General features: G+C 44.0%; 1 protein-coding gene across 3 annotated transcripts; it reads left to right on the top strand.

Annotated features, from left to right (window-relative positions):
* The first annotated feature begins 3356 nt into the window (after positions 1 to 3356).
* On the top strand, positions 3357 to 13918 carry fubp3 (far upstream element (FUSE) binding protein 3). 3 transcript variants are annotated; one of them, XM_049737805.1, is made up of 19 exons: positions 3357 to 3520; positions 4916 to 5027; positions 6081 to 6111; positions 6199 to 6248; positions 6377 to 6448; positions 6686 to 6743; positions 6905 to 7067; positions 7139 to 7237; positions 7567 to 7671; positions 7896 to 7998; positions 8141 to 8241; positions 8336 to 8468; positions 10660 to 10820; positions 11043 to 11116; positions 11206 to 11282; positions 11684 to 11740; positions 11943 to 12005; positions 12087 to 12214; positions 12343 to 13918. In XM_049737805.1, exons 1-19 carry the CDS (start codon positions 3428 to 3430, stop codon positions 12349 to 12351), a joined length of 1689 nt encoding a protein of 562 aa, XP_049593762.1. In that variant the 5' UTR covers positions 3357 to 3427; the 3' UTR covers positions 12352 to 13918. The 3 variants fall into 3 exon arrangements, with proteins under 3 accessions (XP_049593762.1, XP_049593763.1, XP_049593761.1); XM_049737806.1 differs by having other exon boundaries at positions 6078 to 6111; positions 11943 to 11996; XM_049737804.1 differs by having other exon boundaries at positions 6078 to 6111.
* The last annotated feature ends 1081 nt before the right edge of the window (positions 13919 to 14999 follow it).

Genomic DNA, 14999 nt, shown 5'->3' with positions numbered 1-14999 from the left:
CCCCCCCCCCACCTATTAGCCCCCCTCCGCCCCCACCTCCCAGATACCCCGGGGGCATCAGTGTGTAATGCAGCATGTTGATTTCCAAATCAATAGATTTATCCCTCTCATTTGCTTCTGCCTCTCTCGTTTGACTGGGGGGGCGAGGGGAGGGGGTCCGGTCCACTGCTGGGGGTTTTCTCCCGGCACACGTCCTTTCAGCCGTTCGATCCGTGGCTGTGATGCAGTTGTGAATCCACGAGGGGGGGGGGGGGGGGATGTCTTTGCTCTTTCCCTTTGGATGATATAAATGTTTAATGTCGTTGGTTATTTAATTGTTTTGTTGCGAGAGTTTCCTCTGATGGATGGAAGCTGTTTTGGCTTCTAGGGACTGCTGGCAACTTTTCAGGCCTTGCCGGCGTGTTTAAGTGCTGGATGGATGGAGGTTGGTCCATCACCCATCTTTCTGTATCCAGCTGATGTTTGCCTTTATTTTTAAGTTCTTGTTTTCGGTGGCCCGTGGCGAAGAATTACCTGCAACGACTACGCAAGTGGGGGTGAACATTCACACGAACTTCTTTTGTCAGCTCCCAGTTCAAAGAGCTTACAAACAACACCATTTAGCTATTATTTCCTCTCAGGCAAACGTTTATCGGAAGAAAATTTGATGTTACGCGGAAGAGGAGAATAGGACTGGTGGGGGTCAGGGTGGGACAAATAGTGGAAAACATCCGTCATTTTCACCGCGGGGTCCCACGTAATTGAGTCATTTAAAATACAGATACACAAGTGGATCAAAGCAAAGTGGCTTGAGGAGGATGCGGGAAGGAGGGAGGAGGGTGCAAAGTAGAATTGAAAAGGACCAAAAACAAGTAGGTGCATAGCTGCCATTACTCGGCAAAACGCCGCTGTTTAGCTTTGAGGGCTGTCAATCATCTTGCTAATGCACAAGTGTCGAGGGCTGAGATTTTTAAATGGAGTAAAATTCGAAAACGTTATAGTTCGAGATTTCTTTAGAATCTGTAACGGTCTACAAATCGACATTTTAAGTTACTGCCCCCAAAAACAAATTCTTAAATCGAGTTAAATGTAATACTATTGTTAAACTTACAAATGTGGATGTCTTTTTTTTTTAAGCTCAAAAATGGCAGTGTATCTCATTCATACAAAACATTACATAAATAATTGAATAATGTTATGATTTCTTTTTTTAACATAACTATGAAACAAAGCATAATAAAATAGTTTATCCTACAGATTTTCTAATATTTTACTAATACTGAAATGTTATGTTAACATCACAAAGGGTTTCGAATACAGACAAACAGACAGACTGACAAAAGTGTAAATGCACAGTCCGTGAGGGGAGGGGGGGTAATCGGGGGAGTGGAGTGCCGGGATACCTCTGAGGTCTCTGCATGAAACTTTATCCATTTCATGTTTCCTGCCTTTAGAAAAGGATGCCCTTTGCAGAACGGCATCAATTATCAAGCAATTACAGTTTCATGTGGCCTCTTCCTTCCATATTGAGAAGGTGGGGGAGGAGAAAAAAAGGCGTGGACCAATGTTGATGTTTCATTTGTCCGGCTGCGTGCATGTGTGTGTGTGCAAGTGTGTATGTGTGATATTTGAGCCACAGTCATACACACTCTTGTAATGCACTGATTGACTGGCAGAATTCTAGCAGCTCACACACCTGCTTTTATCGGGGCAGAATTTGTAATATGGTAAGGGCGGATAAGTTCCAGACCCGCCTGCAATCATTGAAAAACTCTGACACACACACCATATTTTTTTAAAAATGACTGTCTGATGCTCTTTGAATCAAGTTATTGAAAAAACAAAATACAGGCACCATCACTCAACATGCTAATGGGTTAGCCACTTAGCAACCACAGTCAATATCACAGGTGCTACAGTGTAGAATGAGAGAATGGTGACCACAACTGGATAAAAATAACACCTGTGCATATACAGGATTATTTTGGTATCATGCTTAAAGCTTTGAAATACATTAAAAATATATCAGGAGTGGTCTGGATTTTTAATCAATGAGCAATTTCTATGAACTGTAAATATTGAATTGTGTTTTAGCAGGGATTCACTGTAAACAAAAAAGTCAACACTTTTTTTTTCCCAGCAGCTTTGAGCACATGGTAGCAATATGTGAGCAGGATCATACTTCAGTCATGCTAATTTTGTGAGTGGGGTGAGGTGGGGGGGTGCTGGTCTGCGAACAGCTGTAGATTCCCATTCAGTCGTTCTGATTCTCTTGTGGACATGATGAAGTGGCCAGAGGCTGGCGTGGAAGAGAAATTGATACGTGCAACGTGGAAACCTTAACAATCTTCTTGTGTGGGAAAAAAAGAGAATATGGTTAGGGCAGCTGCACATCATGTAGAAGTCAATAAGCACTTTTATGCAATCTACAGCCTTCACCATAATATTATAAAATGTTTTTCTTTTACTATTTGTTACTATTAATGATGAAAACATAAATATGTTACCCAGAATATATTTCTAAAATATTAAAAAAGTCATCCATACATGTACATGTCTTTTTATTTAATTTATAGTATTTTTAATGTAATTTATTTATAGTATTTTTAATGTAATTTATAGATATTTTTATTACATATTTATCTGGATGCATATTATATATGTATTTTTAGCCTTAAAAATTATTTTGATTGACATTTTTAATTTGATTTTCTTTGAAAATTGATGTATCTTGTTTCATATAATTGCTTTATTTCATAAATAGTATTTTTTTAATTTTTTTTTATAAGACTTCCAGCCAGGAGCTAGCTGCATTGTGTAGTACTGTATAGCTTCCAGACCACACACTGCTCAGTGCTGCTTCTCACTGAGGTTTGGATATAATTTATGAAGCGGGAGACTGTTTTGCATAAAGATTTGGGGAAATTTGCTGCAATTTTACAGAGCTTTTTCTTCTGTCTGGCTGCTGGCGTTTTCCAGATGTGCACCGACATATGTTTCCACATGTGCAACAAAGGGTAAAAAGCAATTATTTAAGTATTATTCTGACACTTTTTCAAATGCCTCACAAGTATCATGTCCATGATTCACACCGGATAGGGATTCATAAATAAAATATGTCTGTCTTGACATATGTTGCTGTTTTTTAACCTCAAGAAAAATTTAGATGATAAATGTTTATAAAATAAAATATGTATTGAAGACAAAATACTGCATAATAAAATCCCCCATTAGGTAATCCCTAGGTGCCAAACTTGCGTGTCTTATTGTTCATGACATGATTAGTCAATAAAGTTTGAAGTGGAAAAAAAATATGTTGTTCTCCTGTGTGCGAGTTCGATCCTCTCGCGAGATTTTGCTGCTCTCGGAGCTTGGGCTTGGCACATGTGCTCACCTCCCCCCGCCCCCTCCCCTCCTCAAGTGAGCCTCTCAGCTGCCGAGGCGAGTGATGATGATGGCGGAGCTGGTTCAGGGACAGGCCTCGGTGGCTCAGCCCGGAACGAAAGATGACTTCGCAGACACGATACGCCGAGTGCGACAGGTAACAAAATTGTACCGGAGGGGAAGGCCTGCAAAAGAAGCGCACGCGTGGGTGGATGGCAACAGTTTGGCTTGCGTGGAACCCTCTCCTCACCCTTCACCCCCTCCCCGTCAACCACAAACCATTCCTCATGTACCCAGCTAGCTCGTTAGCTCGGGGGCTAACAGCCACTAGCCGAGTTAGCATAGCTGAGCCGACAGATTAAGAGTTGTACAGCCGATACACTTCTACGTTGCTAACTGCGTCCGACGAGTCGACGGCGCCCCTCGGGGCTGGGTGACACGTTTTTCCACCCGAGACGCCGACGCCTCGTTGAACGCTGGAAGTTTTAGGTTAGCACAACTTTTGGCCAAGTTACGTCGACAACCTGTTGTCAAGCCCCCCCACACCCCCGCCCCACATACACACACAGAAGTTGCCTGTTAGCCTTAGCACGTTAGCTCCCCTCCCTCCCTACGACACCGAGCTCACCAGCCCGGCCGCCCCGGTGGCTGACAGCCCCTGAGAGGAGCTCAACTTTAGCCAGAATGTCTTGACACGCTGTCAGAAAGTTAGCTCGCCGTGCGGTAGTAAAGCCACCGCTGCCCCACTTAGATCAGAAGCCGAAAACAACCCGCGGTTTGCCCGCTATCACTTTAGACTCTTCGAAAACATCTACCCCTCATCGTGTCGGCTTTTTACCCGAACGTGGGGGCTTATTTTTCGGACTGGCGTCGTACTTTGCTCGAGGTAATAAACACGAGTGAGCGAGCTAACTCGGGAGGCTAACTAAGCTCGGCTAGCTTAGCGTGTTTGGTAGTATCTGTTGGGAGAGTTAGGCCATGTCATGTAACGTCACCTGCCCCAAATAAGCCGCACTCCACGGATTTTTCCACGGCAAGTGCCACAAAAATATTATAACGTCAAGTAACCTACATTTGTTTTCCATTTGCACTAGCAAGACGTCAGCTGGTGTCCACAGTAGACTTTAAGTTGGTTCACGTTGTTGTGTGTGCACATTTTCCAACACAAATACAGTATTGTTTATTTAAATGGGAGCAGTATAACAAGACAGGTCATTTAAAGATAATTCCAATAATACAAGTATCATTTTCCTTCGATATGAGTCTTTAAAAAGTGGAGAAAATGCACTCATTAGGGGTCGGGATTTTGGTGTGACCTATTTTGCGCAATTTGTTTTACGACTTTCTTATTATCAAAACAAATTAAGAGTTGATCAAACATTGCATATGTTGTTATAAAACATATTTTGGAGTTAACATAGCACAGTCAGAAAGATTTGTTACATTATGTAACATTCATGAAATTAGCATTGGAAGCAATAGAAAATGAGCCATAATGGCAGATCAGAGTAACATCGACCAGTCAACGTGTTTTGCTGTGGATCTTCTCCAGATGGCCGCCAAGATGGGAGGAGAGCAGATGCCAAACCTTCACAGTCCTTCACCAGTCATCGACCCCTCCCTCTATGGCTTTGGAGGCCAGAAACGCACGATGGACAACGGAGGTAAGTTTCGTCTTGTGTAAAAAAAAAAATCACCGTCACAGGTGTAGTGAAGAACTGAGAATAATTTTCTGAAATGTTCCCAAACTCACATGGTTACACTATGATGGCAGCATTCGATGTTGGTTTTCAGCCTTGCTTGGTGATGTTTGTATTTAAAAAAAAAAAAAAAAAATGGTTCCATTACAAACCCATGCCTGTTGGTCTGTCACAATGTGACATCTTTGTTTCAACCAGTGTTCCAGCATTGTTGTAAACAAGCCAACATGGCGCCGCCCTTAACGATGGAGCCCGCCTAAATCTGGACTTTGTCTTGGCATGGAATATTTTATTACATTCATACCCTTCCACATCCCTCTTTTTTTGTTGTAGTTGTTTTAAAATGGGAATACGTTAATATGCTTGTTTGTTTTTTTCTTTTTAAATTGCGGTTTCACTTATTGTGGACACAGGCCCCACTCATGCAGCCAACACGTTTTCAAAACCTGAAAAAGGCCGAGCCATATTTCGTCAACACTGGAGCTTATACACAAAGTGTCCCAAAAATAGAATTGTCACCTGAAGCATGTCGTCAAAATCCAGCCCGAGTATAATAACCGCGCCACACGCGGCAATTCCATTCTACCATTACATCCTTTTTCTGAATCTCGCACACCTACCCCTTGCATTTATATTCATAGCTGTCCCTATGTCAAGCGTGAAGTGCAATGCATTTGCCGAGGATGTGAAATGAGTGCAAACCAGCATAAAAATCGTCCACACCAGCGACTATCACATCCGTGACGGCACATCCTCCCGCGCGACCTCTTGCACGCCGCTACCCGTCAACATTCAATCCGACCCGCCCGGCAGCCAAACTTGGGATTGAAATTCTCTTCAACGCAGCATATTTCCGTCCCGCTGCGCCTCAGACGACAACTGAGTCGAATGGCGGCGGGCGGCACCCCTTCCCCATCAGCAGAAATGTTTATCCACTTGATTGGATATTCGTACAAGTTTTGTTTATTTTCTAGAGTCATTTCTTGTATGCTAACTTGTGCGTTTTGCTCTCAGTAGGCAACCATCTCGGCGCAATGGTACATCAAAGGTGAGCAGAGTTCTGTAGCTCATTTTTGGGGGAAAGCCCCCCCCCCCCTCGTTCAAAGACTATATTGATCGTGTCATAATCTCACAGGGCTCTCACGACAGAAGACTTCAAAGTGCCTGATAAAATGGTGGGATTCAGTAAGTGGGCTTTGAGTTCATTACAGTCGCCGCGAACGTTTCGGGTGTAATCATCGGTATTGATGGAGCGCTCAGCTCTTAGGTCACCGCGTCCACATTTCCAAAAAACTCTTTCTTCTCATTTCCAGTCATTGGAAAAGGGGGAGAGCAGATTTCAAGAATCCAGCTGGAATCTGGCTGTAAGATTCAGATAGCGTCAGGTGAGTTAGAGTTTCAAACACGATTGTTTACAGCTTTAAATGTGAGTGTCTCATTAAAATAAAAAAAATAAAAAATCATGGATGTATTAATAGTTTGCAATCTGGCTACTTAAGCGAAACATTTTACATTTGTAGAGGCCGATGATTAATTGACCAGTCGATTTTTCCACAACGTGTTTCCTTTCAAATCAAAGTAGCTCTTTAATGGTGACGTCTGTCTGTGCTTTATTTTTGCAGACAGCGGAGGCATGTTGGACAGGCCCTGCACGCTGACCGGCAGTCCTGAGAACATCGAGTGAGTCCCCCAGCTCTGAACGTGTCCATTGTCGAGCCGCTGAGGGCACAGACCAATGTCTCATTTCACTGGAACTTCATAACAACTTTTCTTCTCATCCAACATTGAAACATGACTAAGAAAAAAAAAATGTGACTAATACATCACGGCGCCTCACGCAGGCAGGCCAAGAGGCTGCTGAACGAGATTGTGGAGCAGTGTCGCTACGGTCCAGGTTTTCACTGCGAGATGGACGGCAGCGGCGCCATCCAGCAGATGCTCATCCCCGCCAACAAAGTGGGCCTGGTGATCGGCAAGGGAGGGGAGACCATCAAACAGCTGCAGGTGCGGTTCCGATCGAGTCGCCGCGCTTTTCCCGTTATGTCCGTCTCATTGTGTTTTGTCTTCCCGTGTAGGAGAGAACGGGAGTGCAAATGATGATGATCCAGGATGATCCCATGCCTACCGGTGCAGACAAGCCTTTGAGAATAACTGGAGACCCCCACAAAGTCCAGGTTGGTCCTGCTTCCGCTCCAATGTTGGGCGGTTACGATTGGCCAGCAGCATGCATGTTCAGATACTTTCTTTTTGATTCAACTGTTTTCGTTTCGGTTCAACCGGCCCCCACACAGACAGGCCAGGCGGGAAAATCAAGACTTTTTGCTGAAATTCCTGATAGCCGCCACGCCCCTGCCTAGAAGTGTTGTTCCTGCAAATATTTTGACTTTACGACTGCGTTAATGACTTTGGCTTATGTCACCGTGTAAACATAACTTAAGTGAACTGGGTATTAAATTTTTTGAATTTGGTTACCCCTCCCCCTTTTTTTTTTCCTTTCTTTCAGCAAGCACGTGAACTTGTGGTCAAGCTAATCAGGGATAAGGACCAAGGAGATTTTAGGGTGGGCAGGGCCGACTTTGGATCCAAAATGGGCGGAAGCAGTCTCGACGTAAGATGTTTTTAAAATATGTTTGCATCATTTATATGTCATTTGAATTTTAAGCATTTGGTGATAACAAATTCACCAGCTCGAAGAATTGCAATCTTGCACAAACAATTAAAGAATTAGGTATATTTTTTTTACAACGCATTTAATAAATCTGTACGAGTTGCAACACATAAGATTTATGCAGCTGCTGACTCGAGTCGCATTTTTTTTCCCTACTTGATCAGGTGGTGGTGCCCAGATTTGCGGTTGGCATCATCATCGGCAGGAACGGCGAGATGATCAAGAAGATTCAGACTGACGCTGGAGTCAGGATCCAGTTCAAACAAGGTAAGACCGTTCAGGACAGCTACCGGCACGACCCATTTAAAATGTGACGGCACGATATTTGACGCTTTTAGCCCGGTCTCCTTTTGTTGCACCTGCGTGAATAGCCATGCCCTCTGACCTTGCGTGTCATTTGACCTGCTAGATGATGGAGTCAGCCCAGACCGTGTTGCCCAGGTGATGGGCCAGCCTGACCACTGCCACCACGCCGTGCATCTCATCAACGAGCTGGTTCAAACTGCCCAGGTATAGATGCGCTCCACCGTTTTGGGAAAGTGAAAGGTCCTCAATTTGTGGCAGCACAGAAATCCGATGTTTGGAATGTCCTTGTCTTCTACAGGAGCGAGATGGCTTCGGTGGGGTTATGGGTCGCCGCAGCCGAAGTGACTGTAACATGGGCGCCGGTCTCGGAGGGCTGCAGGAAGTGACGTACGCCGTCCCCGCCGACAAGTGCGGCCTGGTGATCGGCAAAGGTAAAAAAAAAAGACTCGTTTTCGCCGGTCGCGTGAGCGCTCTTTCTATGAGCACAGTTCATCTCGGCGTTGCGAGTATATCCAACTCAACAGATTGCCTCGCCCCCGCCCACCAACCTTTGAATAAATGAGCGCCGCTCTGCCCTCGAGTGAATCCGACGAGGGGCGAGTGACCCCCCCACCCCACCCCACAGGCCTCATGTATACAGCACAAGTGGCATTCATCGGCCCCACTAAGGGCTTAATGATGGGGATAATGCGTGTAATGTGACATTAATTGTTAAAGGTGCATAATAACAGCCCTCAATCATGTGGAAGGCCGCCTGGCATCTAATGAGCCTCTTTCAGCCCGATAGAGTGCAGCGAGGGAATGAATAGGAGGAATTAGCTTATTGGCTATTCATGCCCACTCTATTGCCAGCTATTTAAAAGTCATTGACCATTGCATTGGAAGAAGGCGTGTGTGTGTGTGTGAGCGCGCGTGTATTTTTCTCGCTGTGTGTGTGTGCGTGCCGTGAGAGTTGAAAGAAGGAAGGAGGGGGGGGGGGCTCTTTACCAAAAATAAAAACATGGCAATAGAAATGTCAAGTGGCTTTTGTGCATGTAGCGGGCCAAGGGAAACAAATAAACCGGGGCGTTGCGTCCCCCTTCTCTCGACATTAGCATATGAAGTGGGTCAATATGGTCGAGATGGCGGTGGGTCTGGCTGCTGTCAGCCGACCCTTAAAGAGTGCGGTGATTAATATCTTTACGATGCCATATGTAGCCCGTTGCCCCCTGCTTTTGACCCTCTACACACACTCATCGCCGCTTGATGGATCAAGCCACCCACCAATCTGCTCCCACATTAAAACGGGCTTAAATTCATTGCCGCTTTCCACCCAAAATACCCAAATTGAATGTTCACTCACCCTCAACGCTCTGTTCACAACACTAACCAGTCATCCTTGTAAAGCCTAATTGGAAAAAAAATATCAATTGGAGTAGGCTCCTTTGTTAATACACACGTGCACATAAAATGTACTTCATTCACTCTCGTGAGTTAAATTTAAAACTTTTCGCATTTTTTAGCGACAGCCATATTATGTAGTTCTCGGTCTTTACACAGTTCTATCTTCAAACATATCATTTGAACCAATCTCAGAATCCCCTATTTAAGAACAATTTAGCAGCAGCTCCCAAAAGATGGGCGTGCCGCCCCCCCCCCCCCCCCCCCCTTTTTTTTTTTCTCCTCGCAGCACCAGCCGCTAACCAGACCCTCTGAATACGGTCACCAGTTGCACTTTTGTGCGGCTCCCTTTCTTGCGGCGCACTAAACCAGTCTCATTAATAAGACCTGTATTATCTGCGCTGACTCCGGGCCAGTCCATGAAATGAATAGTCGGCCTCTTCATCGCTCTCGGCCGTCTGACTGCTCCAGCTCATAATGGCTTCATTAAGGCAGAAGTTGCATTTGTTTGACAATGCCTTAATGGCCCATGTGCAGTCTGTTGGCGTTGCAGGAAAAAAAAGGCCGCGGGAGGAGGAGAGCTTTTTGATGAGCGTTTTCACGCGGGGGTCAGCCCGGGTCGTCCGAGTGTCAGCCACAAGTGAACAAATGTGTAATTGATGTCGGCACGGCCCCGGCGTCCCCCCCACCCCACCCGGCCGGGAAGCGCCCTCGCTTCAGATGCGGAGGGGAGCACATAGAGGGCTGGTGGCAGTTGTTCGGCCCCCCCACTTCATTCACTCCCCGCTCTCATCACAGAGGACAACACCAAGTCACGAAAGAAAAGGCGAAAAGAGACAAACGATATCCCGGGAGGAGGATACGCTTCAATTTCGGCCCCTTTCTCCTGCCGCCGATGTTTCGTTTCTCCCCGCTGGTGTAATTGCGCTCCCCACACGTCGGGAAGCTGGCATGTGATGCCGAGGTGGGGGGGTGACAAGCGATGTCCCACTTTTGTTTCCCGATTTGCACGGATGTTAGCGGAGAATGGTTGGAAAAGTGCCGAGACGCATGGTGGCCGTCGTAAGGTAGCGGCGGGCGCGCCGCGCATCCTTCGGTCATGTGACTTGACACGATCCAAACGCCTCATCACGCGTGGGCCTCCATGAATACATTTTAAGTGACGCCTCTCGTCTTGCTGTTTACTTTCAATTCGATTTTTGTTACCCAAAATTCCAAAAGTTTTGTCCGTTGTGTTCTCAGGTGGCGAAACCATCAAGAACATTAAAGAGCAGTCTCGCGCTCACGTGGAGCTGCAAAGAAACCCGCCGCCCAACACCGACCCCAACGTGCGCATCTTCTCCATCCGAGGCACCCCGCAGCAGCTGGAAAAAGCTCGCCAGCTGATCGACGAGAGAATTGGGGTAGGTGGTCCGCCTATTGTCCCCCCGCTTATATTCATGAGCGCACATGTCGCCGCTTGGGGGGGGTGGTTGCGTGGTCACGAGGATGACACCAGAGGTTACACACCAAGAATCCATCAAATGGACTTAATGGAGTGCATCAGTGCCTGGCCGTGACCTTCGACCTTGTCTGTTGGCTTCCTTTTCTTCAACACAAGTGTGGTCTCACTCTCTCTCCTGCAGGCTCCCGGGCTGGGAGGAAACGGCAGCTTTGGCATGAATCCCTACAACCAAGGAGCAGCCACTCCTCCTCAGCAGTAAAGTCAATTTTTTTTTTTCTCTCTCTCTTTCTCCACTTCATCAGCCGCTCATAAACGTGCGCTTAACTCGCCTCATCTTCTCACAGCGGCCCCCAAACGTTCATGACTGGTGGATGGGGAACAACTTTCCAGATTTGGCAACCTCCGGGCCAACAGGACCATAGTGAGTTGGCAGTCACTCGTCAGAAATAATTCCAATCGATCGGAGCCATTTAGGAAAAGAATGAAATTGATTTACTATATTTTCTCCCAGAATATTGTTTTTTAAATTGTACCTTGGCTCTCCCCCCGAAATGGGATGCACAGAGTTAGACCAACCAGGCTTCGATCATGTGACCGCATCATAAAAGTCACACGGTCGGAACAAAAGAGTCAAATCTCAAAATGACGGGAAAGGAAACGAGTCTTTATTACAGTGGAGGTTTCGAGACGTGATGATTACCATGGTGGTGATGGTAACCACCGCTTTCCTGTGCAGACGCACTTTGAATGAAGTCTCCATGGAAATGATCAGGAAAGAGAATTGCACATGAGGAACTGACGGCGTTATCTGTCTGCTTTTAGGTCACAATGGATCCCAGACGGGCCAGATGGACTGGGAGCAGTATTACAAGAAGCTAGGCAAGCGTGCTTTTTTTTTTTTTCTTTCTTCAAATATTAACACAACCCTGTACATAACCAAAGGTCAAATGAGCTCTGTTCTGTGACATTAGTCCAAGTTCAATTCGGTCGACTCGGAAAACAAAATCACATTGAGATCAGTTGTTGGATAATAGCACAAAATTAATTTATTGTTACGTGTATTTTGTTTGTTTTTTTGCAGGTCAGCAAGGCCAACAAGCCCAGAGCGGCCCTCCCGAATACAACAAAGCCTGGGGTGAGTTAAGTGAGTGTACCTCGCACAAACACACGCACGACCTCATCACCTCTCTGTGACCTGTAATTTTATTTCTTTTTTTATTTGCAGGGCAAACTTCGACTCCAGGCTCTCAGCAGGCTTCCAATCCAGACTTCAACGCCTGGGTGGACTTCTACAGGCAGCCCATGGCCTACTTTAACCAGGGCGCCCAGCAGAGTCAAGCCCCGGGCCTTCAGGTGAGACTCACAATGAAATATGAAATATTTATACTTATGTGGGAAGCCATTATTATTTTTAGCTGCTTATCGGTTTTCACGTTGCTGTGTGTGAACCACGACGTTGCACGTGTGTGTGTGTTGTCCAGGATCACTAGAGAAGGACTCATCGCCGAAGATGAAGACAGCCCTCTTTTTTTCCCCTTTATCATTTTTTGGGTTGTTTTTTTTTTTTTGTTGGTTTTTTTTCTAGACTCGCAGCGCCTTGAAGACTTTTCTTAGTGGGAAACACTAGCTGTAGAATGATATGATAAAATATATTTGTAATCAGCAGAACCTTTATTTGTTACTAAATGCTTGTGTACACTGTTATTTTGATTAGAGCGTGTTATCTGGGATCTTTTTTTTTTTCTCTTTTTGTTTTTTGGCCAAAATGAATAGCGCGTGTGTAACATTTCAAAGAGGCAATACGTATATACGATCTGTTTGTTCCGTTTCTTGCGGCACCACATTGATTCTGCTTAGCAGTCTTGAATACCTTTTTTTGTTGTTGTTGTGTCACTAAAGAGCGTCTTGCGATGATTGTTATTTTTACATAATTCAGTGAAATGAAACTGTGATGTTTTGTTACAGCAGAATGTGTTTTTTGTTACATGGTTGAAAGCGAAGACAAAAAAGCAATAGTTCTAATTTAATTGTGCATTGTATGCTGTTTATTCATTCATTGTCATTTTATTGTACTCAATCACACACACACACACGGGGGAAAAAGGTGCAATATCTTATTTCACGTTTGATATACAAAGATGGCTTCTCTAATATTTTGACCGACTTTTAACTTGTAGTTTTATGATGTTTTCTTTTTTTCTCTCTGGAGGATAATTTATTACGTGGATCTGAATATATAAAATACTTAAGGATGTTTGCCTTTGCTACCTTGTAAAAGTGTATATATTTATATACATGCTCTTGTATTTGACTGTTAATTTAACAAAAAAATATATATGTTTCATTTAGAATGATTCTTTCCTGCCACCAGTATTGTCAGAAAATTGTCCCTCCTTATTTTTCCTTGGTTCTTATTTTCTTATACTACTCCAAGATTGTGAATGTGATTGAAATTGGATGTTGCATCTTATGAAAAAGAAATATGTTGGGTCTTTTTTTTTTTTTTTTTTGGTTTTATGTTCTGGTGCGTGTTCAAGACTGCTAAGCCTCTGTTTCCTTCTACCTGTGCGATGATTAATTGGTTTTTGTTATGTTTTAAGAAGTGTTATGATCAAAAAAAAAATATATGCTCTCCTCCGGTACCTCCTGCTTCTGTCCGATGCTAATAACTTTTTAATTATTTTTTTATTTTTGTTGTGTGATCTAATATAAAAATTTAGATGATGATGACGTGTCATCATGGAGAACCGATTCTTGTATTAACGTCATTTCTTAATGAAAAGGGATATATAATTTGGAGGAAAAATAAACTAATTATGGCGGGTTTACTTTTGGTGTACAGTTAACCATGTATTAAAAAAAAAACATTCAGACTACCTTCATTGTGTATTGTTATACAAGCCGTTTTTTTTGTTGGGGTGTTTTTTTTGTCGCCTGAGAGTTCTATTGTGTAAATACAACCATGATAGGCCGACTGTATGTTTTATTAGCAGAAAATCTATTTTCTATATAGCCTGTTGACAGTTCTCGAGTCATAATAAATTTTCCGCAAGCCTCTCTTGTGGTTGACCTCCGTTTTAATTCTCGCTCTCGACGCGTTGCATAACTGTGAACACATGATTTTAAATGTCTGATATCTGCATTAGAGTGGCTCAAAAAAAAATCCAGCTTCCGGTATCTGTTTAGGATAGGTGCTACTGATTTTCTCGTCTAAGGTACAGCCAACATTCTCACCAGGATGCCCACACCTCCAAAAAGTTATCAGGCATACTGACCCCCCCCCCCCCCCTCCCAAAAAAAAAAAAAAAAAAAAAGCGGAAGAATCATCTTAAAAAGTGATTGCAAGAGTGCTCGAGGCGCACCGCCTTGTCCTCGGGTCCCTAATAATAAGTGACATGTTCCTCCCGTCCGCCTCCTCCTGCTTTACCAGTGAACGTTTGAGCCTGGCAGGGGGGCCGTGGCGCACTGGGCCCCGTCGCGGCCCCTGCATTGATGCACTGCAGCTGTTTCCAAATCCAAGCCTTGATTTTGATCCTCTTCCTCTTTTCCCCAAGGACACTAATGACCCGGTGGTTCATTGTGGCCAGCTAATAACCTTCTTGTTCCAGGCTCATTCCCAGAGCCTCAATGAGTGCAGCCTCTATTGTTGCCGTGGTAATTAATTCATTGTTTGCTTGTCTGCTACATCATCTCCGAGCTAATAGGACTATTAGGGCCTTGGAATAAAAAGAAAGAAATGGACCAAACTAGTTTTTATTATTCAAGGAGAAACCTTTCTGAAAATGGGTGTTTTAATGTAAGTTTTAATATTCTGTTTTATATGTACTAGTGTATTGTTGGCTTAATAGTAAATATAAAATTAATGTTGGGAATATAAACTGTTTATTACATATTTTGTTGTAAAGAGTATGTATTTGTTGATTGTAAAAAAATAGGAAATAACATTATAAAACCAGACTTTTCAAAATATTTATGTAAATTTCTAATACTCTTTTCTGTTACGGTTGTTCATGTCAAACTTTTCCATGACCTTGTTCTGATTTCTGTTTTGCAATTTAGGTTTCAAATACTAATGGGAAAATAATTTAATAGCTTTTCATTTCACATTAAGCTTTGTTGACATGTTGCCCATTCTGAT

This window comes from Syngnathus scovelli, chromosome 13 (genome assembly GCF_024217435.2).
Source record: "Syngnathus scovelli strain Florida chromosome 13, RoL_Ssco_1.2, whole genome shotgun sequence".
Classification (NCBI taxonomy): domain Eukaryota; kingdom Metazoa; phylum Chordata; class Actinopteri; order Syngnathiformes; family Syngnathidae; genus Syngnathus; species Syngnathus scovelli.
Note: the sequence above shows the minus strand (reverse complement) of the source record. Positions and strands in the feature narration are given on the sequence as shown.